This window comes from Mauremys reevesii, linkage group 1, assembly GCF_016161935.1.
Source record: "Mauremys reevesii isolate NIE-2019 linkage group 1, ASM1616193v1, whole genome shotgun sequence".
Lineage (NCBI taxonomy): Eukaryota > Metazoa > Chordata > Testudines > Geoemydidae > Mauremys > Mauremys reevesii.
This window is the reverse complement of record NC_052623.1, coordinates 204161896-204180873: the sequence shown is the minus strand read 5'-3', so window position 1 is coordinate 204180873 and position 18978 is coordinate 204161896. Positions and strand designations below refer to the sequence as shown.

The 18978-nt window shown below is 42.9% G+C and overlaps 1 protein-coding gene across 1 annotated transcript in view; it reads left to right on the top strand.

Annotated features, from left to right (window-relative positions):
- Positions 1-32: 32 nt before the first annotated feature.
- The window catches only part of ATG3 (autophagy related 3), a 33549-nt gene continuing 14603 nt past the window's right edge, over positions 33-18978 (top strand). The window contains exons 1-6 of the mRNA XM_039528736.1: positions 33-292; positions 5154-5195; positions 11340-11389; positions 12508-12578; positions 14944-15051; positions 17820-17869. Coding sequence (XP_039384670.1) covers positions 221-292; positions 5154-5195; positions 11340-11389; positions 12508-12578; positions 14944-15051; positions 17820-17869 — 393 coding nt within the window. The 5' untranslated portion in view covers positions 33-220. The remainder of the gene's footprint in view (positions 293-5153; positions 5196-11339; positions 11390-12507; positions 12579-14943; positions 15052-17819; positions 17870-18978) is intronic.

The following is an 18978-nucleotide window of genomic DNA, read 5'->3' as shown; positions in this document are numbered from 1 at the left end:
GAAACTGTCTCTTCAGGTGCGCATGCGCATTGTGCGTCCTAGCCGGCAATCTGCCGCGCAAGCATAAAGCTGTGAGCGGAGCTTTTCCCCTGTCCGGGCTTCTGTATCACGTGCGTGGGGGGGGACCGGTCATGTGACTCTGGCTGGCGGTGGGCGCTGCTGAAGGCTTGAGGGGTGAGCGGGGCTGTGGGCGCTAGGGACCCCTGCGCGCGCCGGCAGGATGCAGAACGTCATCAACACGGTGAAGGGGAAGGCGCTGGAGGTGGCCGAGTACCTCACTCCCGTGCTCAAGGTACCGCCCGGTGGGGCCGCCGCAGCCTGACCCCGGGCGGGGCGGGTGGGCCTGGAGGTGCCTCTTCCCCTCGGACCCCCCCACCCCGGGGCGGTTCCCGCGGCCGCGCAGCCCGCTCGTGTCCGGGGCAGGCTCGTGTCCCAGCGAGAGCCGCGAAACGGCCCCTTGGCAGCCTCTGCCCGTGTCACCCGGGGCGTGCGGGGCTGTCACGGCGCGGGGAGGGAGCCCGCGGTGCTCCAGGCCGGGAGGCGCAGCCCCGGGCACGGGGAGGGCTACAGGTGGGCAGGGAGCCCTCAACGGTGACTTGCCCTCGGGTACCGACCCGTAGGCCTGGGCGGTGACCGTTCTGGTGCCGGTGTTGCTGTGTTGGTTAGGGGCGTGACCCCTCTCCTAGGGGTTGTACTGGTCTAGGTGCAGTTTCTGGGTGGAAAGGTGCCTTTAGGGTGACCAGATGTCCTGATATTTTCAGGATCGCCCTGATACTAAGGGCTTTGTCTTTATACACAACTAAACCTTCCTCGTCTCTCTTCCCAAAAGTTTGTCCTGATTTTTCACACTTGCTTTCTGGTCACCCTAGGTGCCTTAACCACTATAGCTTGTTCGCCTTCTTTTATAGGAGGAAAAAAACTATGCTGGTATACAGGACCGGCTTTAGGCCAATTCCCCCGAATCGGGCCTCGCACCTAAGAGAGCCCCGCTCCCAGTGGCAGGGCCACCGGGGATGTGGGGGACAAGTGGCTGAGAATCCCTTCCCTGGCTGCAGGCTCCTTTTTAATTTTTACTCACCCGGCAGCGCTCCGGGTCTTCAGCAGCACTTTGGCGGTGGGTCCTTCGCTCACTCCAGGTCTTCGGCAGCACTTCAGCGGCAGGTCCTTCAGTGCCGCCAAAGACCCGGAGCGAGTGAAGGACCCGCTGCTGAAAACTAGGAGCGCCGCCCAGTGAGTACAAGCCCCATGTGTTTTTTTACCTGTGGGTTTTTTTTTTTTTTACTCATCCCTGCCGGGGCCCCGTTGAAACTGTTCGAATCGGGCCCCACACTTGCTAAAGCCAGCCCTGCTGGTATAAGCACCTGGGTATAACTGAGTCCACACTTCGGGGGTTGGTGGGAGGATTGTACCACTCTTATTATACCAGTGTAGTTCAAGCAGTACAGTTTTTGTGTGTAGGCAAGGCCTTTAAATAAGGCTGTGTCTACACAGTAGCTAAACCTGTGCAGCTGGCCTTGCCTGCCATAAGTGTCTAGTTGCTGTGTTAGACCTAGCCTAATACTCGCCAAACCCTTGTAACACATGCAAATACTTCTATCTACCTCTGTACTTCATGTAGCTGTAACACATGCAGGTACTTCTGTCGCTTTAGTTCTTTGTTACATGTAGCTGCTCTACTGCAAAGTATTCTTGCCTCTGTTACTAATAATCCCTTGTATTAAAACTGATGATTTTTTTTTTAAAAATCCCCATTTTCTTCTCTTGTTGTCAATTTAGTCTCTGGATTTTCCTCAGTCCAGGTAATGAAGACAGTGAAGACAGTTTTGCTTTCAGAACTTTAGTGCCTGCTTTCAGAAGAGTTGTTTCTACTGGGACCCTTTTAATGGAAAAATCAAAAACGCAATCCTCTTGATCAGTTCAGGCTTCTGTAATGTAACTTCCTTACATATTTTGTACTTCACGTAAGAGATCCTTGTTTGTAGACCACTTTATAGCATTCTTCATTCATGAACCAAATTTTCTTGCCCCTGTGAAGAAAATATTATGGTGGTGTCCATGTTTTAGCTAAGTTTTTATAACATTGCCCATTACTGTGATTGTGAGTATAGAGACAGAAACTGAGGCACAGTGACTTGTCTGAGTTTACTGAGTAGGTCACTTGCTGTGCTAGAAATAGAGCCCAGGAGTTATAACTCCAAATTTCCTCTTCTAACCACTGTAACACAATGTATTAAAGGATCTAGACTGTTCCCAGTGGTATGAGATGACAGAACAAGGAGTAATGGTCTCAAGTTGCAGTGGGGTAGGTTTAGGTTGGATATTAGGAAAGCCTTTTTCACTAGGAGGGTGGTGAAGCACTGGAATGGGTTACCTAGGGAGGTGGTGGAATCTCCTTCCTTAGAGGTTTTTAAGGTCAGGCTTGACAAAGCCCTGGCTGGGGTGATTTAGTTGGGAATTGGTCCTGCTTTCAGCAGGGGGTTGGACTAGATGACCTCCTGAGGTCCTTTCCAACCCTGATATTCTATGATTCTAAGACACGTGCTGTTCACCATCCTTGCACTTTGAATAGCTTGTTGTGAGAGACTGGAATGCTACAAAACAACAACTGAAAACCAAGTGAATGGTGGTGTCAGTTGTTGGCTGCATGTATGTTCTTGCTGTGTGTTGCACAGGCTCTGACAAGATAGCTCGCACAGCAGACTTTGATTGAACTGCCCAAGAAGACCACAGACTGTTCAGTGGTGAAGGCGCTAGGCCAGGTTTATTGCCAACAAAGCACAGTATTAGTTCCCTATATGTGCTACAGGTAAATTTAATACGTTTGCCCATGACAGTGAATCAGCAGCTGGACAAAGGGTGAAGGTGAAGCATTCCAGCATTTATAGACTGAAACAAGCCATCTGGGATAAACAACTTGCATATCACCTTACGTGTTTCATGACATTTAGTACCTCCCCTGTACCTTTCTCCTGATATTTCAGACAAAACATCACTAGTCATCACTTCTGTCAAACCATCTTATCTGCTAGGTTGGGGTGTTCTTGTCCTAGCCTGCTGGAATGTATTTACGTAATCAGTGTATTTTAGCAATGCTGGCGTCGAGTTCATGTACCTAACAGTGAACTTGCAGGCAAGCATCTCCTTTTGAGAGGGCCTCACTTTTGCTCAAAGCATAACTTTTGTTGACTTTGATTCAGGACTTGTACCAGGCCTCTGCTTCAGGCTCTCTTTCTACTACAGATGGATGGGATTTTAAAAATACCCACTAGGAATGCAGCATAATGTAGCCTTGCCTTCTAAAGAAGCCAAACTTTTACACTTCACTAGGTTGACAGGGGATCCAGGCTGGTCTGGTTTTGGCCCCGCCCACTCTCAAGATCCCAGACTTGTATGTGCTGTATGATGCACCTTGGGAACAAGTTCTAAGATCATTGCATTCTGAGACTTTGATACGGTAACATAATGCACTGCCATAAAGTCTTCAGATTTATCTATTATGCCAAACTCTTAAAAGGAGAATTTTCATTAGCATGCAGTGTTGTTATTCTATTGTCTCGCAGTGGTACCACAAGAGTTTTGCCTGTCTCATCTGAATCATGCACTTAAATTATATTTTTCCTTCATCTTTGGAGGGCGGGGAGGAGAGAGACTAGATATGCTGATATGGACAAGACGTTGCTTTTTCCAGCTCCCTTGTTAGAAGGTGACAATTTGAACATCCTCAGACTTTGTCTGTGCCCCATGCAGTGCATCTATGGCAATTAACTCTGGCAGTGGAAGCAGTAGAACGTATGCTTAACTGAAGACTGAATGATATTGGAGGATTGAACAGGATGGAATTGTAGCCCAGAGTCAGAGTACTGGTTGAAAAGAGGACTGAGACTTGATAATGAAATCTGAGGGCTGTTCAGGGCAGTAGGAAGGAAATCCACCTCAGATATTACAGAGATGGGTGGTACATCCCAAATATGGATAACTACTGGTTCTCTCATTCTTCGGTAGTCTTAAAATTATGGGAGGAAACTTCTGGTCTTTCAGTGCTGATATTTCTTCTAGATTCTAAAATTTTCTGTGCATTCTGAGTTTACATGAGCATGAATCACACCTGTTTTTTACACTTAAACTTTCTAGATGTCTGTCTGAATGCAAAAGTAAACTGAAATCTTAGATAGCAATGTACCTTGTCCAAACTGAGAACAAGTTAATGAAAACAGCATGAGAAAATTCAAGAAACTCAAAACTATTTGCATGTGGCGCACAATAAAGGAGTGTGTGTGTGTGTGTGTGTGTAATACACACACACCAAAAAAGCAAATATATCTCTACAAAATGGGTCCAAGGCACATTGGCAGTGGGCACAATCAGTCTTAATTTCTGGACTTCTTTGCTTTTTTTAATCTCAAACTGATGCATTATGTTAATAATTCTTAGTTTAGTACTTGGAGCAGTTACAGAAATCATGGCTGAGAGTGCCTGGTTCTGATTGGCTTTCTGCCTCTTAAGCAAGTATAGCACTGATCACAGGACCTCTCTTATTAGCCAACTGAATATTGATAACCACAGCATATTTTTCTGCAGTTATGTGGCAGTTCTGATAACCTCTTAGATTCTTCAAAGAACTACTTTCTTGCTAATGTTTTGTGCTATAGAAAATGGCTGCAGGCTGGCTACAAACTAGGGTACTGACCCCACAACTGCCTTCAAGCTGGTGCACAGAGCTACCTAGAGCAGGGGTTCTCAAACTTCATTGCACTATAACCCCCTTCTGACAACAAAAATTACTCCATGAGCCAGGAGCGGGGACTGACACCTGAGCCCCACCACACTGGGTGAAGGAACCAAAGCCTGAGCCCCACTGCCATGGGGTGGTGTGGGGGGGCCAAAGCCTAAAGGCTTCAGCCCCAGGCAAGGGGCCTGTAACCTGAGCCCCGCTACCTAGGGCTGAAGTCTTCGGACTTGAGCCCTGGACCCCAGCGAGTCTAAGCCAGCTCTGGCAACCCCATTAAAATGGGGTCACAACCCACAGTTTGAGAATCGCTGACCTAGAGAGAAACATTTGCAGGATCAGGGCCTAGCAGAGTTTCTTCAGCTTTAGAGAAAGGGATTCAAATGTCAACAGAGATGTAAATGTTTCTGAATTGTCTTTATTCTAGGAGTCAAAGTTTAAAGAAACTGGAGTCATCACTCCTGAAGAGGTGAGTGTTTAGAACTTATAAAATGTACTTAAGCAAGCTATTAAAATAGTAATAACTTGTGGTAAAAGTTGCCATAACATTATAATCAATCTTAAATTGACTCTTGCAACTGCTAACTTAGTGAAAATTTGAGGATGTGATAACTACTAGTACATCTCTACCCCGATATAACACGACCCGATATAACACGGTAAAGCAGCGCTCCGGGGGGGGGGCGGGGCTGCGCGCTCCAATGAATCAAAGCAAGTTTGATATAACATGGTTTCACCTATAATGCGGTAAGATTCTTTTGGCTCCCGAGGACAGTGTTATATCGGGGTAGAGGTGTATGTGCAAAGTATTTCTGCTGTTGAAGTCTGTCAGCAACAGAATTCCTCTTGGAATGGAGTTTGGGGCACAAGCCCTAAGCATCCTAATATAGGCTGAGGGAGAACCCACCCTTCTCTGAACATTGTTTAGATCGGGGGTGGGCATACTACGGCCTGTGGGCCGGATCTGGCCCCTCAGGGCTTTGGATCCTGCCCGCGGCACCGCCGGCACCATGTCCCAACGGCCCCAGGTGGAGGTGGGGGGGAGCAGAGGGCTCTGTGCACCGCCTGCCCACAGCTCCCATTGGCCGGGAATGGGGATCCGCGGCCAATGGGAGCTTCGGGGGAGGTACCTAGAGGCATGGCAAGGGGAGCACACGCAGAGCCCTCTGCCTCCCCTCCCTCAGGGGCCGCAGTGCTTCCAGGAGCGGCGCGGGGACAGGGCAGGCAGGCAGGGAGCCTGCCCTGGTCCCGATGCGTGCCACTGTAACCCCGGAACCACTTGAGGTAAGTGATACTGGGCCGGAGCCCGAACCCCTCCTGTACCCTGCCCCCCAACTCCCTGTCCTAAGCCCCCTGCCTGCACCCCTCCAGCACCCCACTCCCTTGCCCTGAGCCCCCTGCTGCATCCTGTACCCCCTGTGCACCCCAAGCCCCTGCCCTGAGCCCCCTCGTACGTCCCACACCCCTCCTGCACCCCAACCCCCTGCCCTGAGCCCCCTCGTACATCCCACACTCCTCCTCTGCCCCAATCCCTTGCTCCGAGCCCCTTCCTGCACCCCCTTCCACACCCCGCACTCCCTCACGCGCCCCAACCCCCTGCCCTGGCCTTGCATATAATTTCCCCACGCGGATGTGTCCCTTGGCCCAAAAAGTTTGCCCACCCCTGGTTTAGATCTTTTGGTTTTCCTGGGTCAGCAGCTCCATTCTGCATTGAAGTCTGAGCAGGAAAGAGTTCATTGGACTGAAAACTCCCCCTCCCTTAAGCAATCCAGGGACTGCCCAGGCTTGCTGAAAGCACCCCGTGCTTTCCACCATCTGTTTTGTTCCCCTGCTGCTGAGAGTGTGGTGGGGTCACAACATATTGTTGTCCATCTGCCATGCACAAGCATTTTTCTGTACTCCTCTATAGGCTGCCCCTAGCTTGGCCATGTTTCCAGTAAGTGTCTCTGGTAGCAGCTTACAAAGGAGTCCGTTGTAAAAGGAAACAAGGATTACAGATTCCTGGCCAGTTTCTTCTCTGTATCGAATGCAATGGTGTTTTTTGGTTTTACTCCTCTTTACACGAGGATGGGAAGGGCTAGCGTTTGAAAGCTGTTGTCTCTGAAACTGTCTACTCAGACTACAAAAGAGTAAAATGGAAGCAGGGAGGATGAAGGAGAGAGGTAAGGTAAAGACAAATGCAGAGAAGGAAGGAGACAGAATCAGACAAAAATGAAGATAGTGGTGGCAAGACAGACAAATAACATAGGAAGATACATGAGGCAGAAATATTATACCAATATTGGCATCTGAAACATTTCTACTGAGCTACGCTATGTGCCAGAGGAGATCATTTTTGCTAGCCTACTGGAGTACTATAGAATTAACCAATTTTTAGGGCTAAACAATCTTTTGAGGTAGTTTTGTTTATTTTCTTCTCACTTCACAGTGACCACCCAAAAAAAAATTCTAGATAACTCTGAACTGACACTTAGCCCCATCATCTGTGGCAAAAAGCTGCACAGGGATGTCCTAATTAGAAGGGGTTTCCCTTTTGGGTCAGCTTGCTATATGCACTGTGGAGGGAGTCTTTGCCGTTTGCAGCATTAGATATAAATCCATGCCAGAGGCAGGATCTTAGATTTAATGAACCATTGGTGTCATATATTATGGCATACACTCTTCTTGCCGGATGTGTGAGGAGACTGCCTGTCCTCTTTTACCTGTAAAGGGTTAAGAAGCTCAGGTAACCTGGCTGACACCAAGTGTAGTGATTCCCAAGAGGTTGAGAGCTCATGTGCTCTCCATGTATCTTGGCAATTTGCTTTCAAAGAGTTACGGCTTTTTATTCCAACTCTGCCTTGATGGGTTCTCTGACTGGGTAGCCTTTCTGCCACAAGTATGTTGTATCAGTTGGGCCCCTGGTTCTGACTCTGTCTTTGTAAACATGACCCAGGTTATTAATTTATTTTAGAAGACTCAGAGCTGTTCTGTGTATCTTAATCTGTGAAAGTCTCTCTTGCTTAGGCAACATTGTGTCTTAAGAGTCCCACATAAAGTATCTTCAAATGTATTGCGTTAACCTCAATCTTTAGCTCCATGGAGGAACTGATTTTTGGTTGGTTCTTTGATTGACCATTTGGTAGGTTTCCATGGCTGAGTTTTTCTGCAGGGGGGTGGAGAGGGAGAGTGCAGGTAGGTCAAAAAGAACCAGTGAAAGACTTGCTTTAACAGGGTGTCTCCTCTCGATGGAAACAGACCATAGTAAAGCAGATGGTCAGAGGAGTAAAGTAGTGAATCATTGCACCAAGGTTGGGTGCCTTGACCAATATAGGGTAGGATTTTTAAGGGTTCAACTGCCATTTGTGCTTCTGAAAAATTTTCCTCCACTATCCCTAATTGTTCTAGGAGCTGTAGCTCTTGCCCTGTCCTACAGTTATCATTAAAGAGAAATTCTGTCAAGTGTGTAAGAGGAGGCTGTCTCTTTAATGGTAGCGCTCATATGTTTGTTTTGAGTGTGTCAGTGAACTGTAATACACACAAGCAGTGAAGGGGTACCTACTGCCAGATAACTCTTTGTTTTGCTGGCCCACAAACTTATACCACTTTGCTAATGCATTTCAATTCCATGCTTGCATTTTGTTATGGTTTTTGTTGTTGTTCCAATCTTTTTGGTCTCTGAAATGCTGATTGCAAATTGTGATTCAGTCTATGGCAGTTTTGTGACTTGGTCCTATGGTCTAAAGCTAGGTCTAATAATATCTCTTGAGGTGGCTATCTAGCTAATTTACCCACTGCATCACCTGGCTAAACTCCTATCCTGCCTCTTCTTGTTTCTAGTATATTGACAGATATTTGAATTCATTTTAACACTTTTTTTGGATGTCACATGAGTATTCTGTTAAATCCTTGCTAGTAACATTTCAAAAGGACACCACCAGACTTAATTTTATAAAATTTTAAATGTACGCTTACTGAAAATTATTTGTATTAACATATTTAAGGATGTTTAAGTTAAATATTTTCTTGCAGTACTGTGAACACAAACCTATGTTCATAGAACTACTGCATGGAAATCAAAGTGAAACTGACTGGCTTAGTTTCACTGTAAAAACTGAAGGATGAAAAGCAAATGAGATTTAAAGTTCACTTTAGTAATTTATGTGGTTAACCTAGGTAAGAAAACACTTTAAAATGACATCTTATGTTGACGATGTTATTAAAATGGTTAGGATGTACCTATTTTCCCCATTTCTACAAGCAATCCATTCAAGTGTTTTAAACAAGTACAGGATTATAAAGAATGCTGCAGTTTTCTACATAATACAGAGTGTTTTCATGTATGAGTGAATGACTTTATAGATCTTTCCTGGTTTTTTTGTTATTTTTAAATTTTATTTTAACTGTTTTTCCCCATTACGGTAAAACATCTCTTTTGATAGAGGTCAGTCTCCAGACGCTTTCCTAGAAAGAGGAAATTACTTTTCCTTGGAGTAAATCTATTATCCATACTGAACAAACATTGATATTTTTGTTATGCTGACTTGCATTGTTTTTGGAGCACATGGAGAGAAAATGGTTGGCCAATCTATACTATAGCCTGTGAAGCCATTCTGCAATGAGTTTGTCAGCTGAGTAGCATGTTACTGTGAAGTAGTATTTTAAAATGGGGAAGCAGCTGGAACAACAGATGTGTAAGCCATCTGCAAAACTAACAACATTGTAAAAGAACGAGCAAAACAAATTCACTATGGGCTTTAAAACTTCAGCTGATCCTTCCCATTATGAACAGAATAAGGGACAAACAAATGACTGGATGAGACTGCATTAATATTCACTCTATGTAGCTCTTAAATGCTGTTGTTTTTTTAAATATACTAGAAACATAATTAAGAAATTTCTTTACCTCAGTTACTATTTACAGTTTATTAAGAGTTTTTTTTAAAATCTAACTCTTCAGGACAGGGACCTATTTTCATATGTTTTCACAGCACCTAGCACACTTTGATATCCATTCATAATTGGCATCTTTGGGCACTGCCATGCTATAATGCTTGTATCTGCTTGCTTACTCACTTGCATTTCTCTCGACTTTAACAATGAATAAGTGATGTCCGTTTCACTTTCAGTTTCTTCATGTTACAGTGTTTGGCTTTGAACACTGCAGGGAAATGTTTTTAAGAACTTCTAGTTAAAATTTGAGAATGGGGAAATACTTCCATTTGGGTTTTTTTAAAGAAGAAAATCTTTCACAAAAATTAAATGTCAATCCAAATTCTACTTGCCTGTATTGCTAACTGTAACAAGCATTTATTTAATAAAGCAGTCTTGTCAAATCCTGATATAGGCGAGAGTAAACTTTCCCCATGGGCAAATAAAACTAGCTTTTTTTCACTGCTGTCTTCATGGTGGAGTGAACAAATGTCAGGGTTTTCTCCCCACCCTGAACTTTAGGGAACAGACGTGGGGACCTGCATGGAGACCCTCTAAGCTTATTTTTACCAGCTTAGGTTAAAAACTCCTATTCCTTGGATTAAGTAATGCTGCCACCACCAAGTGATTTAAACAAACATTTAGGGAGGGCCACTTGGAGCCCTACCTTCCCCAAATATCCCCCCAAACCGCCTACACCCCTTTTCCTGGGCAGGCTTGAGAATAATCCCCTAAGCCCCGACACCCCCTTTCCTGGGGAGAGTTAAGAATAATATCCTCACAAATTGGTACTGGTGAACACAGACCCAAACCATTGGATCTTAAAACAATGAAAAATCAATCAGGTTCTTAAAAGAAGAATTTTAATTAAATCAAAGGTAAAAGAATTACCTCTCTAAAATCAGGGTGGTAAGTACTTTACAGAATAACAAAAGACTCAAGAACATAGAGGATTTCCTCTCTAGGCAAAACCTTAAAGTTACAAATCCAGGGATAAACCTGCCTCTACACAAGACCTCCCTCTAGACAAGGAAAATTACAAGCCAAAATAAAAGTAAGCTAACACATTCCCTTATTATTACTTACTAATTCTAATTGAGTTGGATTTCTTGCCTTCTTGGTCTGTCTCCGGCAAGCACGCAGAATAGACAGAACAGACAAAACAAAGCCTTTTCCCCCTCCCCAGATTTGAAAGTATCTTGTCCCCTTATTGATCCTTTTGGTCAGGTGTCAGCCAGGTTACCTGAGCTGCTTAACCCTTTACAGGTAAAAGGATTTTGTGCCTCTGGCCAGAAGGGATTTTATAGTACTGTATACAGAAAGGTGGTTACTCTTCCCTTTATATTTATGACAAGTATATTTTAAATGTACTAGCCTGGTAAATGTTCATAAACCTTTTTGGGTTTGCCATAAGGTATAGAGAAAACTCTTAGAAGTTCTGTCCATCTTTGCAGTTATGATTCTCTTTACTGCATGGGTCCTCGAGATGAAAGAAATCAGTCAGTGTCTGTCTACACCAGTTGGAGGAAACAGATGCTTTTTCTTTTCACTGCATCTCTAAAGCATAAAGTGCTATGAAGATTACATTGAACACACTTACAAAAATGTGATCTCTGTACAACTGAAATGTTAATACTGCTCAGTTCATAAGAGTTTCCATATACTACGTACGCATTTCACCTTTTTCTTTGTGCCCAAACAGTTTGTGGCAGCTGGAGACCATTTAGTTCACCACTGTCCTACTTGGCAATGGTAAGTAAGAGAATGAGGCACAAAGAGCTAGAGGTGTGGAAAGCTAGAGGAACAGCACATTTTTTTGTCATATTACATTTGCATCAGATGCAAAAATGTATGGTATATCTCAATTTAATGTAGATGAGAACTAAATCTAGACATGAACTCTGGCCGTAGAACCCATGCCATTGATATCTTTGTCATGATCCAAATTACAGTCACTTTTTTGGGAGCGGGGGAGGCTTTTGTATTAGCTACCATTTGTAGCTGCAGTCAGGATGGTTTCTTCTGAGGTGGATATAGAAAACAGACCACTCTGGTATGAATACTTTGAATTTCTAATGGTAATAGCAGGCTCATTCTCCCTTGGGACCTTTCTTGGCTCCATTGGTTATGGGGAATCTGAAGTCTTGAGATCATGTTCTCTGTCATGGTGGCAGAGAGTCACTGAACTTACTAACTACAAGGGGCTACTTGTGAAGTCATTGGCTTGATGTAACCTACATATTAAAAACAATAGCTTATACTACTTAAATTTGATCTTGAGTCCATATCCAGCTGAGTTATAGATTAGAAAATACTGGTGTCTCTCTCTGAATATACATGCCATAATCACTCTGAGAAGGCTTTTTTTAACGTTTCTGAAATGCAATGAGAATATACAAAAAATGTACTCAATAAATTTTAACAGGGTCTTTCTTACCTCACAAAAATAAATCATGAAATGGTTAGTGGTTAGAACATAACATTAGTGTTCAGATTATTATTGTTCAAGCCAAAAACTAATGCATGTGGGCAATATATGATTAGTAGATTTAGATTTGTCAGCATGGCAAGAGTCACAATAGGTTGTGAGGTGATTCTGCTGAAAGCTTTTAAATATACTTCTTCCCAGCCCCTTCCTGCTCACACTTGGGATCACCTCATTGGTCAGCTTGGTATGTTTCAAATTGCAAAGAGGTAGGTTGTTTTTGCAGTATATCTCAAGTTCTGCTACTACATATGTGGTGGTTACTAATCTCAAACAGAAGCAGGAAGGTGGTATTTTTGTCTTCTGGCCACACAGACTGAAAATAGAAGTGTTCTTGTCTCTACAAAACAAGTTTTCACTTTTTTGTGGTATGCTTTTTTTAAAGGGCTTCAGGAGAAGAATTAAAGGTCAAGGCTTATCTGCCAACAGACAAACAGTTTTTGGTAACTAAAAATGGTAAGAATGACTCTTAGTAGAGTTGAATGCAGTACAGCTCTTGTGAATGACTTGAGGGGAAAATAATTGTAGGCCTATTGGAACATGCTTGTGCACCCAAATTTTACCCTATACATAAAATTGATAATGAAAACTAACCTTCCCTTGTATCTTCTGCATTTTAATTTTGTGGTGACACAAGCAGCAGATTGTCTGAACTTGAGTATTCAGATCTCTCTTCTCACAGAATCTGTTATCAGCGAGCATGAAGATGATAAATATATGCTTGGGGTCAGCATTGCAGCTTGCATTGTGAAATTGAAAACTTTAAGTCCAGAAACACTAAATAGCCCTCCTTATCTTTCCTTCCTTGCTTGCTTCCTCTAATCCTCCACCTCCTCTCCCCCCCGCCCTTCCACACACAATGGTTAGCAAGGGTGAGATTTTAACTTAAAATTCTTCTTCCTTCACCCTCCCCAATACTGGATCTTTAGTAAGCCAGGTTCTTCCTGGCTTACTAAAGGTATTCCAAAATGCTTTACTTGGTAACACTCATACTTTTAATCTCATACAAACCATGTAACTCAGATCACCATATTAGTGAAACTGCAGAATTCTGCTGTGAAACAGGTCAACTGATGGTCACAAAATTAAAGCATTGTATAATGCTAGTACTGACTGCCCCACTTGCTATAAAAGAGGAAAACTTGCATCTGAGCCAAAACTATGGGGGAAGCTTTCTTTTCACAAAAGAAACATAGGCAAAGTTTGAGACAAAAGACAATCACAAAAATGCCAATGTAGCCCCCTCAGTTCTGGCTTGCAAAAACTATGTAATTGAAGGCCTGCGAGAAGGAATTATGGCCTCATGAGGTGGCATTCCATGCTTTGACTTGACTTACCCATTTTGGAGACTTGAAATCCTCAGTGGGCCAATGGAATGCCCTGTGGTCTGCAGAGAAATTAATTGAATTATTTACCATCCCACCCCTAGTGCTGCCTACAGTTGCAATGAACTTGCTATGCAGGCAATAGCAATGACTGCATGGCTAAGTGATGTACTTGCAATTTCTGTGGGATCTTCTGGTGCCCTTTCTCTCCCGGTCACTCTTCAGAGGAAGAAAATCCAGGATTCCATGTTTCTTGCGCTCAGTCGTCTGGGACCACGGTATACTGGTAACCTCTGACTTAAGTTAAATGCTTGCAGAAAAGATGCCACAGAGCACCCTACTAACCAGTTTCCAGGGAGATGTCCTCTAGTTTTCATTGACCCTGTCCCCATGCCCTGTTTTTTGTAGAAGGTCTACAGTCCGCTTATGAAGTGTAGCTCTTATATACTAATTCTCTTCTCCAGGGCTGGGTTTGAGTGTTGCAGACGTAATCTTTCTATTTATGTTAATGAAAATGTCAGTTTTGCCTTTAAATCAGATATGTACTATTACGCAAACTTTTACTGTGCCTCTAAGATCTCTTGTGTAGTCGCTCTATGCCAACAGGAGAGAGCTCTCCTGTCGGCATAATTAAACCACCCACAACGAGCAGCAGTAGCTATGTTGGCGGGAGACTCTCTCCGCTGACATAGCGCTGTCCACACCAGCGCTTTTGTTGGTGCAACTTACATTGGTCGGGGGGGGGTTCCCCACACCCCTGACTGACAAAAGGTTTGTCAGTAAAAATGCTAATGTAGAAAGCACAACTTGAACATATGCATATGATTAACGGTAAACTAATCTTGTTAAATAACCATGTTACTGTTAACAGCAGTTTTCCAGGTGACAAACTGATCTGTCACTTACATGACTACTGCACTTTAAGTAGAAGTCTGCCCAGCAGAGAACCAGTAAAAGTTGCACGTTCCAATTCAGCCAAGATCTGCACTGACTAAAAGCTGTTCAGTGACATGCATGAAACAAATGGATAGGTAGTTCCCAGATACCACCAAATGGTTCGCAGTCTCAGAAAATCTGGAGACTCAAACTCCCTTCTGACCCTTACAGGTCAGGGTTGAGGCACAATGACAAGTGGCAGAAAAATGTAAGATGATTGTGTGACCACTGCCTGGAATGTACCAGCTCTTTAACTAGAGTCCAAGTATCATTTTGCCTTCCCCTGCACTAAATTCACATGAATAATTAAGGTTGGAAATTCTAAAAGATTAACCCAAATGTACTGAAATTGTATAATGTTGAAGGTATTTTGTCTAAATTTATATTTTTAACCTATTTATTTAAAAAAAAACAAAAAAACCTTGTACCACAGAGAGCAAATAGGGGCTGGGGGAAACTTATTCACTGCAGAATGCTTTGCAGAGTGAGTTTGTCTCTGCTCTGTCTAGTATCTGATTGCAGTTATCCTATTCCTCGTAAGAGTTTGCTGATCTTTACAGTGCCATGCTACAAGCGGTGTAAACAGATGGAGTATTCAGATGAACTGGAAGCAATTATAGAAGAAGATGATGGTGATGGGGGATGGGTAGACACATTTCACAATGCAGGTACTGAAATGCTTGTTTTTAACTTTCCACTGCTAACTAATATTAAAGACCTTGACTCTTAATTTTAATTTCGAAATGTCTATTAACTCTCATATGTGATGTCTTAATAGCTAGTTTGAGAGACCCGAGTTACATTCCCGGTTAAATACCTGTGTACTCTGTGTGACATTAGCAAGTTGTTTAACCTCTCTGTCTGTTTCTGTCTGTGAAATGAAGTAATACCTCAGAGGTGTGGCTTCTTAAAGCTTTAAGTCCTTTGAGAAGCACAATAGAGATGCATATTACTATATTTGGTAAGGTAAATATTCCACATGCAGGGGACCAAACTTGTTACTCAAGAGATACTGAGAGAAATAAAAGCATCATTCTCTTCACCTTATGTGAAGAATAATGGCATACTGACCTCTCTTGTCAGTGAGTTTAAGTATGAGATGTGCAACAGTTAAGTGTCTCTCTCAATTAAGCAGTGACACAACTGTGATATTGCCCCACCTTAGATGAACGTTTGATCTCTAGTCCCAACAGCTCAGTGTTGCTAGAAGGTACCTGTCTCCTTGGTATCTAAGGGCCCTCAGATAAATTGGGATGATAAAAGGAAACTGTAGTTAACTACAGAAAATTGAGTTAGTACTTTTCATAAATTTGAAAGCTTTAGTCCTAGAGACAGACTTCTCTGCTAAATGGATGCCTTTGTCACCGTGAAAGAGAAATTCAAAAACTAAAAATAACCGTTCACCTGACTCTACTGTGTAGTCAGTCTAACTCCCAAGTGCCTAGCAAAATCTCTTCCATAGTATACTCCTTTCAGCTTTTCTTTTTGAGAGTAGATGATTGTTTTAACACAGCCTGAGAAGGTTGACCTTTAGATTCCAGGATGAAGGTGTTTGAGAATAGCCTTTAAAGGTAAGTTTCTCTCCTTTCTATGTATCAAAAGTACTCAAAGCATTTTCACCCCTTGAGTAATGCAACATCTCTCAGTAGCTCTGTAGCCATTCAGAGGCTTTCTAAGGGCTTGTCTACATTGGCACTTTATAGTGCTGCAACTTTCTCGCTCAGGGGTGTGAAAAAACACCCCCCTGAGCGCTGCAAGTTTCAGCGTTGTAAAGTGGTAGTGTAGACAGTTCTCCCAGCACTGGTAGCTATTCCCCTCGTGGAGGTGGGTTTTTTTTGTAGCGCTGGGACAGCTCTCTCCCAGCACTGGTGCCGTGACTACACAGATGTTGTTAGTGAAGACATGCCCTAAGAGAAACAGCTCCTTAGTGTGATTGGAATACCCCAGGAGAAGTTAATTTCTTTATCCTGTGTTTGCTGGTGTTTTAACTCCTATTTTTGTCACTAGAAATCTCTGTATTTTTGATTGGTCACTCCCAGTGATTTTTGGGAGTTTCACTGATATTGTAATGAGTAATGAGTTCTGTAAACAAAAATATCTGACAGTGTTAGGATATTATAGAGCTAAGAGTACCTTCAGTGCTGGCAGGAGAAACAATATGTAGGAGTGACTACACCAGCCAGTTGAAATGATTGTTCCCAAACAGTGTTCATTTGCTGATGTGTTGTGTTGCTAGTATGCTGCCTGTGTCTTTCCTGAATGGTAGGGTATGCTGTCTACTAATGGATATTCTCCTAAGATAATGCATTGTATCTTTGAGGAAGTCATCTGAGATCCCCTTCCTCTTCAGTTGGTTAACTAGACTTGAGATTGTATCGAAACAGAGTGATGTTGTATTACAGGACAGTGGAGAAGAACAGCAGTAAACAAGAAGTAATAGAAGGATAAGTGGGATGGGTGGACAAGAAGTGGCAATGCATTGGGTGTTCCTTTTTCTGAATGACAGAGGCTTCGGCTATATTACAGCTTAAGTCAACATAAGTAATGTCGCTCGGGTGTGAATTAGCCAGCCCCCTGAGTGACATAAATGCTGATGTGGACAGCACTAAATTACGTCAGCATACGTTGGCCAGAGAGCATCTCTCCACCAGCATAGCTACTACTGCTTGCAGGACTGGCGTAGTTAAGCCAATGGGAGAGCTCTCTTGTCGCCTTAGAGCAGCTACACTAAAATATTTACATGGCACAAAGCTCTCTGGTGTAGCCACAGTATCAGGCTCTTCTCCTAATGCTTATTAATTGATAGTGGCAAGCTGCTACTTTTTAAATATAAGCTCCTTGGAACAGGGACATGTCAGTATTTATTTGAATTATTTTATACACGTATGGCACTCTAGAAATAACATTTGGCTAAGAAGGAAGCATGTTCAACCACAGTCAAGCTGCTACATGGACAGGATGCTTTGAATGTACAGTAGCTCTTGCCACATACTCAAATTATTATTATTATTGGAGTGCACCTTGCTTTCATGTGCTTGAGGTTACTATGTGTAAGGTAGTGTTCATGAGTAGTACAGTGTGACTATTAGTCCATCTAGATTTTTTGCAGTGGTAAGAGCTATCTGTCATCAGTTAAATTATTGCCCCCAACTTATTACTTGTGCAGAAACTCCTTAAGATTCCTCTATCAAAACTCTTGTCTCATGATAAGTCTTCCCTATGTGATTAGTCTGTACTAGCCTACATAAGTCTGCTTGGGGGAGGGATAGTCTTTTCCAGCTCAGAATAATGTGTCCTTCCAGATTCTAAAGTTATTTTATAAAAATGTAATTGAAAGGATCACATACTCCTTTCTGAGCCATTTGTACCATCCTGGCAATAAAGAAACAGGCTCTTCTAATCTGGACTATTTTCAATGTTGATGTTCAATCAACAGGTATTGCAGGCGGGACAGAAGCAATTAAGGAGATCACACTGGAGAGCAAGGTATTTGTTAGCTTGTGAATATTGACTACTTATACTAGAAGGTTAAAGTACAATAGATGTCTGATAGTGTCCCTAAACAGCCATGTGAGCTAATTCTGTATGTGAAAGACCAGTACAGAGGCCAGGAAATACGTGAAGGTGGGGTGAGCTATGAACTGAAATAGTAACCCATTATAATATCAGTGTAAGCATGTATCCCCTCCCATTATCATGGAATGAGGCACTGTTCATCTGGAGTATTTCCATTCAACATACACATTCACTAATATTCCACATACACCTAGAAACTGATTTCACTCAACTTTGAGGTGAGCATGTGCAGAGCTATTAGAATGCTGACAAATTGTTAGATTTAAAAAAAAAAACCTATTGTATGGTAAAATGGGGCTTATTCAATAAGTTTTGTATAGTTTTAAGATCCTGATCCCTTAAGGTAGGCTAGGGAAGGTACATCTTGATTTGGATAAGTCACGTCCTGCCAAACTTCTGTCTCCAGTTGCTGAGGCACTAATGTAGCTTAATTCATTTTTTTTTAGTGCATTTTTATTAACTGCCACCATACTTCTCAAATCATCATAGGGCCGAGATGAAATCTGGAAAACTTCCAGCTGCTCTCAGCTTCCTCTAAGGCTGAGGAGACACTTAAGATAGCATGAACCTTTCCATTCTCAACAATGACATGTATATGTTTAAAAAGCATTATTGGGTGAAAGGCATCTGTAGAAATGCCTCTTAAAAAGGAACCTGACTAAAATGGAGCTGTGCCTCTGAGCTGCAATTGGAAGGCTTCTTTGAATCTAAAAGCAGTATAAATCTGGTGTGTGAAGTGTGTGGGGGCGGAATTGGTAAGGACTGCAACAGACCACTTTAATTCAGTGGTCCCTCATGGTGCTTACAGACCTATTGTAGCTGACCAACAACATTGTCTTGTACAACAATATTTTTACTATGTTTATGGGGCCCAGGGCAAACACACACTTTTCAAGCAGAAATAAAAGCCCTTGGCATGCTTGTCACCTATTCTTTCAGACTGTGAAGTATCTGCACTGTACATAATGCATTGTGTAACTGGCTCCACATATGCATTGTGTGGCAAGGGTTTTGCCTTC